This window comes from Microchirus variegatus, assembly GCF_963457635.1.
Source record: "Microchirus variegatus genome assembly, chromosome: 2".
Lineage (NCBI taxonomy): Eukaryota > Metazoa > Chordata > Actinopteri > Pleuronectiformes > Soleidae > Microchirus > Microchirus variegatus.
The window spans coordinates 16,539,458-16,557,925 of NC_139803.1; the positions used below are offsets into that span (position 1 = coordinate 16,539,458).

Genomic DNA, 18,468 nt, shown 5'->3' on the forward strand with positions numbered 1-18,468 from the left:
TCCGTCTGTGGTTAACCAATGATTCAGAAGAGTGGAGTCAAGTTGGACAGACGGTTTCGGACCTCCCTAATTAAAAAATGATTAAAATGCTCCATCGATAAACATTAACTGTGGGCCACTCAAACAACTCCGTCTCGCAGAGAGATAACGCGGTTCATCATGCTAGGTCGTAAACCCCCCCCCCCCCCTTTTTTTTATTATGTCATGAACACAAATTAATCCTTTTAAATACTATAGTAACGTTAATTTAAGGCACAATGCCAGTTGTGGGTTGTTTAAACGTCAATCAATGTGTTGTTTTTAAAAGTATTGCAAGATTACTACCCCCCTATGGTCAGTGGTTTGGTCCACTCTCTCCTGCGGGAGGGGCTCACAGCTCCGCCAAACTACAGTGCTGCAGACGGCGCGGTAAGGATTACGCTGCGCGTGGTATGCAGTGTTCAGCCATACGTTTATTAAAATTGTCATGAGTTAGTGGACAATAAGTCGTTTATCACTCCACTCTGCCGGCATGTTTTGCATAACCACATCGAGCTGCCTGGTGAAGCTTGACTGAACATGAGGGCTCATCAACAACTGAAAGACACGTTTCAAATGAGAGTAAGGTAGAAAGCTTAAAAAATAACAACAACAACCGTATTTTGTTAGGTCATCCACAGGACACATTTCACTGTTTACTGACTCTCCCTACAGTGAACAGGTTAGCAAATCTGAGATTTAATGTGAGAGCGGTAGAGTAATGTTCAGGGACCATCTGCAAAGTGCAACACCGAAAAGTCCATGAAAACAACAACACGTGCTCCTCCCAAAACCATGTCCTGAGACATTTGGGGGACACTCTGGGAAAGTCTCCACTGTTGTGGTATATCTTTCATTTTCTATACATTAAGGCTCTGTTTATTTATTAGTTTATGTATTTGATGGGGACAAAGACTTAATGATCCAGTGAGTATAATTTAAGTGAAATTTGTTTCACTTGGCAGAAGTTAAACATAATAGAATTATACTTTTTTGCAGTTCTTGGTTGGGCTTTTATGTATAAAATATACAAAAACAAAATTAAAACCAACACTAGGAATTTGAAATCAGAGCTCCTGTATTTCATTCTGTATGGGCTTGACATTTTCCAGATGTATGTTTCCAAATGGAGAAAGTTTTTTCTCATGTTTTCTCATGATTTCTCATGTGTTCATGTTGCAGCCACAGGTGGACATGTATAGATGACTCCAACATCTGCATAAAGCTGGCACTCAGAACAACGTAGAGTAAAGAGCAATGCCCCAAAAACTGAACTTTGGAATCTATATAAATCTACATATTGATTTACCAGAGTTATGCAGTGAACTGAGCTCCTCATTGTATGGGCTGTTAGTCATCACTTTAGATAACAAACAACGTTTTCATTCTGTATTTTGAGGTAGTCTATAGATTTGTTTTGTGACGCACAGTAAAGGCTCCTTCTTACTGAATACTGAAATATTCTACTCAAGTGAAAGTACCATTTTGTTACCTTTAGTTGTATTTGTGTTACAGGACCTTTTGTCCTTTGTGTTTTGTCAAACATTACTTTTCCTTATTAGAAAAAACAACTTATTTCCAAAAACACCTGGTTATTTGATGTTGCTTTCCTCCCCCTTCTCGAGCTGGCTCTAACAGTGACCCTGCTGGCAGCCATGTTCTTTTCAGTTTGTCTCAAGCTGGTTCTCAGTGCAGTGGGTGCACACTGCGCAGTCAGCGCTGACCCCGTGTCAGTGCAGTTCAAGTGCGTTTGTGTGACAAAGCTCTTTGATGTTGTCTCTAATGCATCTGCCACCTGCAGGAAATAACAAGGAAATGTTATTGTGGCTTGAATTATCTGAATATGACCCCCCCAACCCTCTCAACTACCTTGTTGGCAACCGTGCTGAATGTTAAATGCTATCATCCTCTGGTCACTTTTGATATTTTCATGAAATGTCTTTTGTTATAAATATATATTATCCATCAGTCACACATCAGCTGGGTGCGTCATCCCCAGTGAGCTGTCACAATCAGTGCGACTCCGTTATTTTGCTTTGTAGCCTGATTGTGCAGCCCTGCTGCGGTAACGATGCGTTCAATAACCATGGGAAATTTGAAAGCGTTGTGTCTGTTGCGCATACACTGCTTGAAATAAACGGATCTCAATACCGCTATACAGAGAAAGACGGAGTCGTGTGGAGCAGATAGGGTCAATCAGCATTGTGTGAACTAATTTGACATAGTTTTAATTTAACGGACATTTTTTTATTCTTGTGAACACGTATGCCCTGTCTCTATGTATTTAGCGTAAAAATGCGTATAAACTAAATACAATCCATGCTAATACGTGCATATATTTTGGAAATGGGCATGTATAAACGGCCAGCTAATTTATTGTTTTTTTAAAATGAAAGCAAGCCCCGTCGAAGAAGGGGGATGTTAAAGTAAAGGGGGTGTACAGGTTAAATTCCTTGAATATTAACTGCTGTTAAACACCAAAGACACAGAAACAACGCTGTTGCAGGCGCTAACAGCTGGAGTGCTGTGATCTCGGAGCTCAAAGGCGGTCCTTGAAGGCAGCACGAGCCTGCCCCTCTGAGCAGGCAGCTGTAGCATGTTTACTAGCTTTGTCAGCGGAGTCTCTGCAGCACATCTCCACTGTGTCTTCACCTGCTGCAGTCGCCGCAGCTCGTCACCTTGGACTTTTGCTCTCAGACACTGACTTTATCTCTATCGTCCTTATCAGCAGCCTCCGCTCCCGCAAGCGTTTTATTTTCGTCCCCACTTAATTTTTTTATTTCCCCTCCTTGCCTTCGCTTCTCGTGGACCTTGGGCGAAGGCACACCTGGTTTATAATTAATTTATTTTTCTTTCTGTTTTTTCCCCCCCTTCATCGTCTTCCCGCTAACAGGGAAATATGACGTTAAAATCCAATAAAAACGAACCCGCTGTCGTTCTGGACACTGTGAGCAGCGTCAGGACAGCGCTCTCCGATCTCTACCTGGAGCAGCTCCTTCAAAACAAAGCAAAGTCTGAAAAGGTAAGCTTCAACTTTCTCTAAATTACTTGTATATTTTTTTCTCGAGCCACCTCTGTATTTTTTTTCTACATTTTTCCCCTGTTTTGCCTTATGGTGTTCATGTTTGCTTCCGGGAAGGGGCGCATGACTGTTGTTTGTTCGTCGACTACGTCTCTAAAAATAGACACCGCAACTCTTATTCCAAAATAACAACTACGTGTTTTCCACCATCTTTACATGTAGGTCTTTCTCCGACCTTCTCCTCTAAACAAGGCTCCATACCACCAATACATTAGTTATCTACTATACAGTTGTTTACATTTAAGCTAAGCTTCAAAACACATTACTCTGTAACTAATATTCTGCTCCCATAAAGAAGAAGTTGTCTCCCCACAGCACAGTATCACATGTTGCTGATTCTCATGCATGTTTTTCCACAATTGGTGCCTCTTTATTTCACTTTTTTCGACATTTAATTCAGTGATTTTGACCAGTATTGTGTCAGAATGAGGCAGCATGTTACTCGGTGTCAGTATCGGTCTGAGAATGGCCATAATGATTGGATTGAATATCAGTGAACCCAGAGTATCATTTCAATACCAATATCAATGTTTGTCTCTACAGGATGTGAGAGGGGGCTGCAAATATCTACAACACATCATATGTATTATGTTTTTGAAATGTTTGTTTATAGCTACATGGTAAATATATCAGCACAAAATGTATTATTAACAGCAAAGGTGTCTAAAAAAGTACTACAATATTGTATATTATTGGTCTGATACTGAGTTTTATTCTGGCTCATCCATACCATGCACCTCTCAGTATTGCCGAGTCAGCATCTGCTGTCGTCCAGCGGCACTGGCAATTTCACTTCTGCATTTCCACCGCAACTCGTGCGAAGACACATGACAGAAGTGGAGAAACAAGGTGGTGTCCCAAGAGCAGGATTCACCGCATATAAGCACAGCAGATTAAATGCTGTATTAATAATATGACATATGTCATATACATATACATCAAACCACTGAGGGAAAAACAGAATCCTTAATGGATATGTACGAGGGTATAGATATTTAGGGGTTAGGATTAGAATCGAATAAGGCAAGACCTTGCTATTTAATTTCTGATTTACATAAATGTTTTTTTCATCAATGTGTTCCAAAACATATGAAATCAAACTTATCACTAACCCTCTGGCAGCATGCCATGTACCCCCCCTTTTTCAGAACCACTGGTATAAACAGGTTGCTTCACTACAGGCCCTTCAGTTTTGAACAGTGTGCAAAATATTATCAGACGTATGGAGGCTAAACAAAGTCAGTGTCATTCCACGTTAAGCGTGTCGGTGTCATTCTGCCTGCGGCTATGGCTGCAACTGTAGGAAAGAATGCCAACAGTGAGGGAGGCTGTGTCTGGTGTTTACGATATCCCACTGTCCCAGGCGTTTGTTCAGACTTGTTTCAAGTCTGATCCTTTTGTCAAACTGTCAAAACGGCGTACGCCTCAGGGCAGGGTTAAAAGATATTATGACATGTCATGGTGTTGATTTGCAATGTCATTTTATTTTGGTTTCAAGCTTTAGTTCAGCTGTCAGTGATAGATTTAAAAAAGAAAGACGCGTTACCACTTCACACTTAAATACTATAATTAGGGTTGTAAGACATATTGTTACATTCAAATATTGCAGTATCTCTTGGTGTGATACTGTATTCATTATTTGAAGTGCTGCGCATGGAAATGTTCTTTACATTCTTGAATATTAGTGACAGTTATCTACTGTATTTAAGCGCTTGATCATGTGTTTCCAAAACTTTCTATATTGGGGCTGTTACGACCCCAGTCTTGACCCCAAATTACATTCCAAATCAAGACAAGACCAAATTTGTGCAGAATGTAAAGTTACAGCCATATCTGCAATACCTGATATCAATTTTATTTCCAAGATATGTTTGGTAAATGAAATGAATGAAGGTTGGGAAAAGTTTGCATATTTTTTTGGGGACCCACAAAAAATCTCCTGCAACCCATCTGTGTGTCCTGACCCAGTCTTTGCGTATATTACTTTTACTATAGGAGCTTTTCTCAAAATCAGAGATAGATTTGGCCGATACAAAAGAAAAAATGCCTTCAATATATGAATTGGTTCCAAATGTACTTTGTATTTTTTTTTTATTGGGGCCAGGACTCCACAGTCACTGATACTGAGGGAACTCTTATTCACTTGTGTGAATGTGAAAAGTCAGCACTGAGCTCCTCTAAGGAAATGGCTCAGGGAGGAAACTCCTTTATTCTAATGTCAGCAGTTTTTGTTTTTTTTGTTTGTTTCTTTGTTCAAAAGCCTTGAGCTATGTGAACTTGCCGGCGTGTTCTTCTGATCACATGACGTGTGAGCGGGTGATGTGTACCAGGGGTGACTCAACTGTATTTTCAGGACGCTTTGTAGTTGCGATAAGATGAGTTCAGAGACATCTCCAAATGCCTCAGACTCCAGAACTGTTCAATCCATGCACACTATTTAAACAACACAGCTGCACGACACGGATGTCAGCAATGTTTTATTTCACTGGTTTCAGCTTTTCTTCAAAGAGCCTGTATAGCTGCTCTTTTAGGACTGTAATCTGCACTGTTTGTTCTCACATCGGTCAAATATTGATCTGCTACTGTGTTCCTTCAGGAGATCAATTCTCCTCACCCTGTTTCCACCCTAAACCCTTACAGGGGGACGGGTTTAATAATTAATGTATCTTGACTTGAACGGCAAAACATTTCAAGGGAAACAAAAGATAACACCGAGACAGATTGTACTGTAACGTAATCAGTCATATTAAGGGATTGTGCCAAATGTGAGTGGAACAAAAGGAACAAGTTTGAGGTATAAAGATATCTGAAATGTACTCATTACAGTCCATTTGATCTCTGTAAGATAAAGTGATGACTGGCTGTGCAGAAGAGGAACCACTGTTCTCTCCTCTGAATGCATTTGGCCTTTGTTTGTTGGATAAGCCCCACACCCAGAACTGGTATTCAGGTTTCTGAAAGGGTTTTCTTGGCCCCACTTTTACTGACACTGTGTTGACTGTTAACACACGAGTGTTAACAGACTGACTTGCCAGAGGAAAACCTCCTAAAAGTGTGTGTATCTTTTCAGTGCCAAGTCAGCCAGTCATCTGGATTAAACGGCCAATTTAATAACTAATACATATCTGATCTCTAACATGCAGTGGTAAAAATGTAATCTTATGCTGGGGTCAGGTTTTTGAAGTGTGGTTTTGAAGGTGCTGGCACCTTTCCTGCATTCCTGCACCAGGAACCAGCTTTACAGATTGCTTGCTCTTCCCGAAATCATCTCTGCCACTAATGCTGATTTGGGGATACAAGGGAAAACGGATTTAAGCCTCTTCATACGAGGCAAACCTAAAAAGATCTATGCCAGTTTAAGTTTCTGAAATTGTGAGCATATGTTTCCATCTTTATCTTGTTGTTAGACAGCCTTTTTCACCAGGTAACTTTGACCATGACACAGTACATTTGCTAATATACGTAGTTGCTTATACAATTATATAACAAGGCTAAGAAACCGCAATGAGAAATATGATCCCCGTATTTAATTACCTCATGACGTTGGAGCAGCTCTAAATTAAAATGATTTTGCTCATAGACTATAAATAACAAGCACTGCAAGTATATATTCTTGTGATTGCTTTATCTGTGGTGCTATTGCTCCACAGGGACCTTTCATCTGAAGGTGTAATTTCATCCATTCAACCATGGGGCCTGATTCAAAAGCACATTCCTGGATCAGCCCTGACATAACAGCAGTAAGTGCTGGTAAATAAATACTGTAACTAGGTCCGGTTTCAAAAATGAATCCATCGTGTAATATGTGCCATTGAATGTACCCTCTGCACATAATCTCTCAAGACTATCATGGTCGCGCAAAGACTCGACAACAGTTTCTTGAGACCGTGAGCTGTTATGCACGGTGGAGCTAACAGCCAAATAACAGCTGTTGCTTTTTTTTTAGATTGTTGATCTTGTGATTGTCTGCTCAAAGGACAGTAGGGCCGAAACAATTAATCGATTATTAATAAATTAATCTGCAACAATCTTTTTAAAATCTGAATATTTTGTGGTCCACACAACAAAGAAATCATTAAAACAAAACAAAAAATTTAGTGATGAGAACATCATCATTTTTAGGCTTTGGAAATACCGATCGACATTGTTACATTTTATGGACCAAACAATATATAGAGATTAATCATGAAAATAATTGTCAGATTATTGATTATGAAAATAACTTTCAGTTGCAGTCCTAGAGGCCTATTTAGTTGTGTTCTCCATTGTCATTGGCAAAACAGCATGATTGCACTATTGTCTTCTTAAGAATGAGGTTCTATTCAGTTACTTCAAACTGCCTGATGCGCACTTGTGCTGTATTTTCAGAAAAAAATTTCAGGTTGGAGTTTGAATTCAATTAGCAGCATCGTTTGGTGAGAATATCTTCCACAACCAAGCAACATTGGTATAGAAACTGAAAAAAATGATCTCTCAATTAATTAATAGTAAGTTCAATTGAAGTGAATTGCGAATGGAACTGTAGTGTAGGTATCCTGCTGGACACTAAACAATATGCTATTGACTTGACTTCAAATGTATAACTGGTCGACTGCTAATCGGAAGGTTATTTTAGTCCATACAGACAGTTGTGGTACATTCTCACTCTCACTCACCTTACCACACTGCTGTTATGAGCTGTATTGTGGACCTGAGGTGAAGGAAGGTGAAGGAGGGTGATAATGATATTTATTGGTTTATTGGCGTGCTGATGCTGGAAGATAGATCATTTTTTTCCCCCATTATTTTTGCCCAAGAACTGATGTGTTGTCATTTTTGGACAGACGTGTAGCGTCTTTGACACTATGCATCATATATTGCTTTGTTTTACAATACACACAAGTGCTGTGCACAGCAAGAATTCCTTCTATGGGCTAGAACTGCAGTTGGGCCATGAGGTAGTTTTATAGAAGGTAGTAAAATAAATTATTAATTTACAGTTTTGCAGATAAACTTCAAGAACTGTAAAATACTGAAATACTGCTGCCTTACCACTAGATGTCACTTATTCCTACACACTGGACCTTTTAGAAAGTAATCACAGATCATCAAATGAAGCCTTAGCACCCTCTGCTGAACCACATTGTAATTACTTCAGTCAGATGCACATCAAGGCTGTATATTTTGAATGTTGTTTTTTAAAATTTGAAATCTCCAGTACAGACACGCAAGTTTTGAATGGAAATCGGAATTTTGGATCAAAAGTGACAGCCCTAATATAGAGCAATAGCACAATAGTATAATTTCTGCAAGATGGTCCTGAGCTCCTCTCATCAGATTAGCACAGATGATAAGGTGTTCCATCCATCCCTGAAACCCTGTGCTGATACTGATAAGCATTCTATTGTGATTTTGTGCAACCCTTTTATATTAATTTCCATTCTCTTTCTGAACTGCCCATGACTCTTCTGATTTAGTTTTGAGGATTTAAACTGAGCCCAGTGATCTCCCTGATTTCTTAATTTACATTTTAAGTTTTTATGCAATTATTGATCAATAACGCTGGGAAAAGAAAAGCCCACTGACTTCAAGTTTTTGAATCAAAATCACAGAACAAATCCACAGTCAGCATTTGTGATTTTCTTTGCTTATTCACAATAATGTTTGACAGACATGGGACATTTTCGAAGCTGATTCAGTTTTCTTGCATTAATTGATGCGTCTCACTTTGATGTGATGACCTGATGGTCTGGTGGTATCCATGACCACATGAACCTGGTGGACCAGATCAGTGGATGAGGTTAATGAGGTGTTATAACACTGGGTTAATTTTCAACCCTGGACATATGTTGAAACTGCAACACATCAGCAGGCTGCAGTTATTGGGGATAAGATAACGATCTATTCTTCCCATGTTAACCCACTCTGAGCCTTTGAACCATTCTAACCCTAACCCAATTTTTATAATAATCATATAAAAGCTAATGTTAAATGTATTTTCCTGTCTTTCTTCTTTTTTAACAGGCAGCTATGCAAACCTATGAGAATAAGGGAGCTGAGCTTTACACCAATGGCAGTGCTGGACACATGACCTGCACAGAGCTGACCAGGATGAGAGAAGTTTCTTTTGAAAAGAATCCGTCAGAGCCGATGGTATATACTGTGTGCCTCAACACACACACACACACACACACACACACACACACACACACACACACACAAACACAAACACAAACACACACAAGGGCTGAATGATATGGGGAATATATCTACTTGAAATGTTCTTACAGATAATGAATTTAAGATTTAAAATGTAAAATTTAGATTTTGAAGAAAATAAGGTATGTTTATAGATGTGTGTTTCTGATTCCACCTCCCTGACTGTTCTTTCTCTTTAGGGAGTCACTCTGAAGCTTAATGACAAAAAAAGATGTGTGGTGGCCAGAATATTACATGGGGGTATGATCCATAGAGAAGGTAATAAATCTTTTTTTTGTTTGTTTGTTTTTGTTTTCTTACCAGTAGGATAATAGATGTTTGTTTTTATGTGTGTACATATTAAACGGATAGTTCAAGTTTTTGAAATGTGGTTGTTTGAGGCAGAGAGGTAGTTGGCATGATCAGAAATTGCAGATTTTCTCAATGGACCTGAGAGCAGAGAGTACGAGCTTTAAAAACATCAAACACAAACAGTTTCCAGTCAAACAAGGCTGACTATCGGTTCCATAAAACTTATTAATCGGGGTTCTCGCTAGTGCATGGTAGTGTATTTGGCTCGATTGAGGGCTGATTTTTAATCAGCATAATGGTATTTTGACTGTATTTACTTGTGTAATAATGCCAGATCAAATGTGCATTAGCAGCATGTAATATCTCTAAATTTCCCCTGCAAGCGAGTAGAACAAAGGCACTGTGATGTCAATCACTGCATAGCAACTACCAAGCCCATGGAAACCATTCCCAGCAGTGTTGCGCTTTCCATTAGATTCCAAGAACTAATCATGATGTTAGCATACATTAACCATATTTGGAAGGCAGGGCCGCCTAGACTGCTGCTTGCTGAAGTGTATCAACCCTTAGAATGGCCAATTCTCACCTTAAATGTTCAATATTTCCCTGGGTCGCTGCGCTCCCTCACCATTACCATTGTACTAAAATAAAATCCTGGCTATAACTGGTTCATGACATATCTTAGACTTAACAAAACATGTATTTTAACAAGTGTGCCTTTTGTTAAGTGGCTATAATCTGTTTTCCATTGTGTCCTCCTCACTGGCGTGCCAGTCTTATGCTGGATCTCAGCACAGGGGGACTTCAAAAACCTGAACTGCCACTTTAATAACTACAATTACAGAGACTGAGCTGGACATGCTGTGGTTTTGTTTTCTGCAGGCTACTTAAACGAAGGGGATGAAATAGTCGAAATCAATGGGAAAAGTGTAACAGACCACACTGTTGACCAGCTACAGAAGATTCTGGTTAGTCAATACCCTTTGTAAAGTTTTTTTGTGAAATAATAATTCAGACACTCTAATCGTTAATGCTAATTTTAATATTTATTTCCCCGTCTTCCGCTTCCAGAAAGAAGCCAACGGAGATATCACAATGAAGGTCATTCCCAAACAGCAGAGTCGATCCCGATCCTGTGAGGTAATAATGTGAGCAGAAGAATGATGATGGCACCAACATTAAATATACTTATTTGAAATATGTTATTGGTGATGCTTTTGCCTTAATAGATATGCATTCATTTCTGTCTTTGTTGTGAACAGTGATAGCAGTCTTACTAAAAACTGGTTAATTTGTAGGCTTCCTTTTAAAGAAAAATTTTGAATGTTGATTTCCCAGTGAATACTATTTTTGGTTACCAAAAATCCAGTGCACCTATTTTAAATTTTATACGGTGTAATTAGAGTGAACAGTCATAATCATTTTGTGATCTTTGATAATTTAGTAAGGCTGTGTTTGTAAGCTCTTTTTTCTTGTGTATTAACTTAGAAATAGTACAGATGGAGTTTTCGAAAAAAAATAAATAAATTAATGCTAATTTTAGCATCCAAGCTCATTTAAATCTAAGATATTTAAGGAATATATTTGATGCTTCGTCTTGCCGTGAGACTGCAAACTTTGACTGTTCACTCTCTACACCAAAGTCCAAAAAAATTAGATTTCCAGGAGTCAATTGTGTTTGTTTTATGATTTTGGTGTTTGAAATCCTTTGTTCAGAATTATTTACACGACAAAATCAATCCAAAAAAGGTAAGCAGTAGAACAGCAGCTCCGGAGAGTGAGTTACAACAGCTAGCTACGCTAATGCTAATCGAAAATTGTGTTGTGCCTTGTGAGGTTGCACAGTGTTTGTATTATATTAGCCCTGCGCTAATGCTAATTCTAGCCTTGCTAGCTTACCTTTGGAAACAGGTTCACCGCAAAATGGTGGCATGCTAATGCTAAATAAATATGTGCTTGCGTATTGGTGAATGGACACAGACTTTGTTGTTTCAATATAACACCATGAACCGCGTGAAAATGTCTCACCCACCATGAGGACAGCCTCTTCACTCCCACCACCCCGCTCCAGACAACGCAGCTGCTGCTGATGAGCCGCTGCCTGCCTGGTGTAGTGAGATAAATCGGCAAAAATTAAAATTACTGCAAAAAATGTACAAATCAAAAATGCACACCCTCAGGCCATGTTCAACCCATATCCAAAATCATAGGGCAATCTGACTAACCGTCAGCGAGATATGCCTGTCACAGACCGACACACAGACACAACTTGCTTTATCGATAGATAACTATATTGAGGTTATGTATTATCATTTGTTTCAAGTTCAAAAAGTTTTAGATATTTCACATTCAGAGTATGTGTTAACTTTCAGATGTACATGAAGGCCCAGTTTGACTATGACCCCTCGACGGACGACCTCATCCCGTGCAAAGAAGCAGGTCTGAAGTTTCAAACTGGTGACATCATTCAGATCATCAACAAGCAGGACCCCAACTGGTGGCAAGGCAGATTGGAGAGTAATGCCACTCACTTCGCTGGACTGATTCCCTCCCCAGAGCTCCAAGAATGGTAAACGCCGCAGTCATTTACATCCTGGAGTACTTGAAGGGATAGCACAGGATTTTCTGGATTGGTTGTAAGACGTACTGAAAGACAGCTCCTAGAATCAGTGTTCATTTTGACAGAAGATTTAATCAACTAAAATGTAATAGGTTTGTTTGTATTGTATAAATGTTTCTTTATCATCCTATCTATTAATGTTATTGTAGGGGTTTATATATTAATTATATAGGTTTGAATTTACAACACAGATATAACGGTTTTAATATGAGACATTTTTATTTGTCATGACAATTAAAGTGATTCAAATAGTTTATATAAATTACACTTGAGATCATTATCTAGCAGGTCAATTGACATTTTTATTTAAAATCCATAATTTTCAGCATTGGTGCTACATTTTAAATTTTGCAACGTCACAACAGCTGAGCTGATAAAATAAGCGTTAGTCTTTACTGAACCTTTGCATGGATTTGTGCTCCTTCAGGTTCGCTTTACTGCTTTTTTTCTTTAAATATGTCAGAGCGTTGTATTCTGATACATCATATGTGAAATTCAACCATATGTTGTCACTCCTCTTTCTTCTATCCAACTATCCTCTGTACCTTGCAAAGAGATTAGTCTGATTGGATTATTATTATTCCTCTCTTCTGATTGGTTCTCTCCCCAGTTCACCTCGCCTTAACATTTCTGTCTAGTTTTCATTCGTTGACGATTTGTCAGTGTCAGTAGATTTCGTCATAGTTTTTGTCAAAAATGTTTATTTTTATTTACTAACGTCTCGTCAAGGGTAGATGATGAACATATTTCTTCATAGTTTTCGTGAAAGAACGATGTGGCATCAGTGCTCGGAATCCTGGCTGGATAAACTGATTTTAGCCACTTAAGAAAATGCTCACTTGATAAAATGTATGCCAATTTTTAGTATATGATATTTTAAGAGAAAGATTGCTGCTTTATCTTGTAATTAGACAGCCTTTTTGGAAACTGAAGTTTGTGTCACTTGCAAAAATGCTCACTCTGGACGCCAAAGTCCATGGAAAAAATCAGCAATTTTACATCAGGCAACACAGGAGTTGTTGATCCACTGCTACCTACACATATACATTCAAATGTGTTTTGTGTTTTGGTGTCTTTGATGTACTCCGATTTACTTAAGTGGCACAAACTTACCATATGAGGCACCAGTAGACCAGCAGCTCCTTGTCCCCATGAGCTAAAAACGCTTGATTTTCTATATGGACTTTGGTCTGGGAGAATCAGCGGTTTACAAATGTAAGTTTCCTGTTCAAAATAGTTGTCTAATAGTGAGATTATGTGGCAAACATACTTTCAAGAAATTATCTTAAGATTTCATTAAATGAGTGGCTAAAATCTAGTTTTCCTTGTGTCCCTGCTGCTCCAGGTCTCAAGCTAGTAACTATGTGTCAATTCCTTATACAGCACACTGAACTATCACTTTTAACTTTCACACTAAAAACTTCGAACTATACAATCTATTCCCAGACTGACCTAAATCTCTGTTTCTACCACAGGAGGGTGGCAAGTAAAAGCAAGGCCAGAGGGGGCAGTCAGTCCTGCAGCCCATTTGGAAAGAAAAAGAAGTGCAAAGACAAGTACCTGGCTAAACATAGTTCCAGTGAGTGTAACTTTGTCATGGTTCTGTGCACATTCTCTTAAATGTAAACTGTTGTATGATTTTTGTGTCAAATAACATCTCTTGATTTGCAGTTTTTGACCAGTTGGATGTGATTTCTTATGAGGAGGTTGTTCAGCTCCCTGCTTTCAAAAGGAAAACACTTGTGCTCATCGGTATGCTTCCACTATCACTTGCTTTGTTGTTGTCAAATTCTTAAATTATACAATTCTGATCTTCCGTACTGATCCACATGTTCTTAATAAATGATTGCGTGTATTTGGATACCACTTTAAATCAACGGAAGTAAAAGAAATCTGCTTTTGTTTAGGTGCACCTGGTGTAGGAAGAAGGCACATCAAAAGTGCACTATTGACCAAATATCCAGAGAAATTTTCCTACCCTGCACCACGTAAGTTGACTCCACACAAGCATGTCGCTACAGTACGCTTTCCACGTTGTTTTTTGACTAATTTTTGAGTATTCATTCCAACTCAGACACCACTAGACCCCAACGTAAGGACGAGGAGAACGGGCAGGGGTACTATTTCTTCTCCAACGAGGAATTGACCAAAGGCATCGCAGAGAATGAGTTCCTGGAGTACGGCAGCTTTCAGGGATTCATGTTTGGCACCAAAACTGAAACCGTCCGTAAGATCCACGAGCAGGGAAAAATTGCTGTGCTGGACGTGGAACCACAGGTTAGAATAGCGAGAACATGTAAATTTACCCCAATCTGGAATAACTGAGGCATCCTGATAAATAAAGTAACGTTAAAAATAAGGCACTTAGAGCAAATAATCCAAGATGACAAATTCATCCTATTTATAATCTGGTGGAACAATATGACAGTAGTATGATTTTTGATTACCTGGTTTAGAACTAGCAAATTGGACCAAGAGCTACTTCCAATGATAAAACAATGTCTAAACCTCACATCTGTTTAATGTTATCTAAGATGCATGCATTATTAAAGGTATGGTTGGAAACCCGAGGAAAAACAGTCCCACCCGACTACAAAATGAGAGACAGGTTTTCTATCAGCCCAAAATTTAGGATACTATCTAATACGTTCAAAATGATCAAAACCCCAGACCTGCAACCTATACCATTCAAAATCTTACACAGAATTCATTTCAAAGGACAAAAGATGTTCAGAATGGGGTTCTCACGATCTCAACACCTGCACAAACTGCAGATAATTACCTGCGTGCTATATAACTGTCCACCTGTAAATACATTATGGTGTAGGGTATGTGAGGAACTTTCTTCGAGAAAGGGTTTTTCAGAAGCAAATGGCTCCAGGTAGAACCTCAGCCATTGTAGAAGGACCCCTCTAAGAGTTTCCCGGGTAATCATTAGCCTAAACATCGCTAAGAAAACTATCCTCATGAATTGGAAAAACAAATAAAACATAATCATAAGCCAATAAAGGAACCTATATCCTCATCTCTATGGAGAGAATGTCTGCTTACTTGGGGCAGATTGGGGCCTGCATCCTAGGGTCATAAACACAATGACATCTTGCAGTGTATTTGTCTGAATATTATCTCATTAAACGATTAAAGCTCTCCCTCTAGAATAACTCCAGAGCTGGGCATATCCATGATATGTATATATCTTTTTATTTCTTTTTTTCCCCCCATTTTAATGCAGAACCTGAAAGTCTTATGGACTGGTGATTTCGCACCCCTCGTGGTGTTCATCGCCCCGACCAACGTAGCTTCTCAGGTGCAGGTTCACTTTTGATACTGAATACACTCGAATATCGTCAAACATTATCAGCTCCGACATCGTCCAGCTGCTCATCCTCTTGTGTCTTGTCTCCCTAGACGGAAAACCTGCTGATGATCCACAAAGAGTCGGAAGCCATTCGGACCACGTACGGACACTATTTTGACATGGTCATCGTCAACAATGACGTAGATGAAAGTGTCAAAGGTGTGGAGGAGGCCATCGAGTGTGCCACCTCCAGCCCTCAGTGGGTGCCAGTGTCATGGGTTTACTGACGGAGGTGTAGCGCCGATGTTTGTACCCGTTAGTTTGATTAAAAGCAGTGCAATATCACACTCACTTTTACACAAAACCTCTCAGTTAGTGATCTCCCAGGTGTGGACGGGATTGTGTGGTTAATGTTAATTGTCACGTTGAGATTCTTATTGCACAAATGCATCCAAAAAAAAAAAAAAAAAAGCAATATATAGGAATATTTTAGAAAGTTGATTTGGTTGTTTGTGCTTTTGGCTTTTCGGGATTGTTCTGGTGCTGCACACCTTTTTTTGTTTGTTTGTGATTGTCGGGAACGTGGCGTGAGCGAGTGCAAAACTGGACCACGACTGTGAATGAAATCCTCGATGGGGGATTTTGTCAAGTGAAACATTACATTCTGGATGCATCCTCTTTAGTTTATTTTTTCCATCACTCCCGTTAGATTTGCCATATAATTGATATTCTGAACATGTTCGTTCAACGCAGCGTGTGTATGTAACTCCGTTTGACGATGATGTCAGTCAGTAACGGCCTTTTCTCATCAAAACTGTATACCTCATGGGAAACTGTAAAGGCACTTTTGATCGGAAAATAAATCCCCTGCTCTATTGCAACTGTCTCTCATGGAAATGTGTTTGTCAAAGCCCTTAATGTAAATTCTAGCGGTTAATATGTGAATATGAAATCCTCTAAACACAGATAATTGATATATAGAATTATAAAGGTTGATGATGAGTGACTTCTTTTGGTCTAGACTGTTGTATGTCTGTTACCTGTGTGGCTCATCTTTCATGCTCATTTTTCAGGCCAAATCAAAGCGTGTCCCTTTGATCAATAATAGATGCAGAGTGGTGCATCTGAGTGGTACGATATGACTGATGTTTCTGCCTCATTCCTATTCCTGCTTTGGTCAGGGTGTGGGGGAAATGGTTGCAAGTTGGACGCGGCATTAGATTTGTTGAGAGGTTCCATCCTTGTCTTATTTATTAAGTCAAAAATTCACAAGTCCATCAAATGATTGAGTCAGTGTGAATTTAATTGATTTAATATGTGGAAATAGCCACAGAAAGGGATGGCAAAATGTTATATTTGCAAACCAAGAAAAAGCCAAACAAATTTGACTTTTTGTTGGTAAAAGATTGATTTAAGATTTAAAAAATGATCGCAGTGCCTTTCAAAGACACTAAAGCAACACCCATATGGTTTTTAAGGGAGTGAAGCAATGAAGTAAAGCTCTCTTATGCTGCCACCTTGTGGCTGTGGAGACACAACTCTGATTCACTCACTCAAATCTGCATGTTTTTGGATTGTGGGGGTAAACCAGAGAACCTGGAGAAAACTCCATCACTCTGATGCATGTATCCATATGAAGTACCTAAAATGGATACTTGAGTAAAAGTATATCTTACCAGAAAATGACTGGTAAAAGTTCAAGTCACATTTTATAATATTACTTAAAGCATTATGTATTAAATCTAAAACAACTGGCCTCCTAAATCCTCATATGTCACAGAGACGTTAACATTTCTTGAAATGTTTTATGATTTCTTTAAAGGTGCATTATGTAATAAATCTAAAGCAACTGGCCATAAAATACTCCTAATATGTCACAGAGACTCGGGAATAATGTTCATATAACAAACTGAACTCACCAACAACAACAGTACAGACAAAATATTTGCATTAAAAAAAATATTTTGCTGTCTGCAAATCATGTTTTGGCATGTGCTGTCGCCTACCGCCGTCTACCAATCATTGCAGTCGGTAGAGTCTCAGCTGCCAAGCAACCACGGGTTGCCAGTTATGTCTGAGCTACAATGGCAGAGAAAACGAAACTTAAAAGACTTCGGTATTTTAAATTTGAGTGTAGTAGCCTTTTTTGGCCACATTCTTACATATGGCGCCTTTAACCCTGTAAGACCCACGGTTGTAAAATGACAACGTTAACTTTAGCCATCCCAAAAAACAATCCGTTATATTTTATCTGTTGTTTTTTTTACCACATGTACATAGTCATTGGGTCTTATTGTTCACTCTTACAATGTTAGTGGATGTTACATTTGTTTATAAGTCCCACTTTATGGCCATGAACGCATACAACTTTTCAAGATTTCCTCCGAACAAAATCTCTTTGTTTCATTGGACTGGATTCATCAAATTAAAGTAAGTAAAATGTCTTTTATATTTTTTTTGGATGTTATTATAATGTGTAGAGCATGTACATATTTAGTAATTGTGGAATAGATGCATCAAATTTCATTTAGAGCTTGTTACATATTTGTTGTAATTTTACAACACTGGGTCTTGGTGGTAGCAAAAATAGCAGGCTTGTTACAGTGGACACAAACAGGTTGTATTCCCTACACTACACCACAGCCTGAAACAGTATTTTCTTTATACATGAACAGTATACATTACATACATTATACCCTTGTGTTGTGTTCTGGTCAAATTTGACTGATTTTAAAGTTTTAGCTCTAAAAAATATATAGTTAATTTGATCAGACTGAGCTAAAATCCCATGTCTTTGTCCACAAAGAGGATATCAACAGACAATTCAGTTCTGGGAAAGATGTAAATGTTCATGAATGTGGGGTGTGGATGTAAGTGGGGATTTGCATGTTTTTCTTTTAATATGATAAGTAGAGACATAGACATAGAGTCATAGGCTAAGACAATTACATTTACATTTAG

The 18,468-nt window shown here is 38.7% G+C and overlaps 1 protein-coding gene across 1 annotated transcript; it reads left to right on the forward strand.

The window, feature by feature from the left end:
• Positions 1-2,639: 2,639 nt before the first annotated feature.
• On the forward strand, positions 2,640-16,484 carry mpp1 (MAGUK p55 scaffold protein 1). The gene is made up of 12 exons (XM_083908550.1): positions 2,640-3,040; positions 9,104-9,232; positions 9,478-9,556; positions 10,472-10,557; positions 10,661-10,729; positions 11,962-12,158; positions 13,685-13,788; positions 13,881-13,961; positions 14,117-14,197; positions 14,284-14,486; positions 15,442-15,516; positions 15,618-16,484. Exons 1-12 carry the CDS (start codon positions 2,918-2,920, stop codon positions 15,792-15,794), a joined length of 1,404 nt encoding a protein of 467 aa, XP_083764676.1. The 5' UTR covers positions 2,640-2,917; the 3' UTR covers positions 15,795-16,484.
• Positions 16,485-18,468: the final 1,984 nt, after the last annotated feature.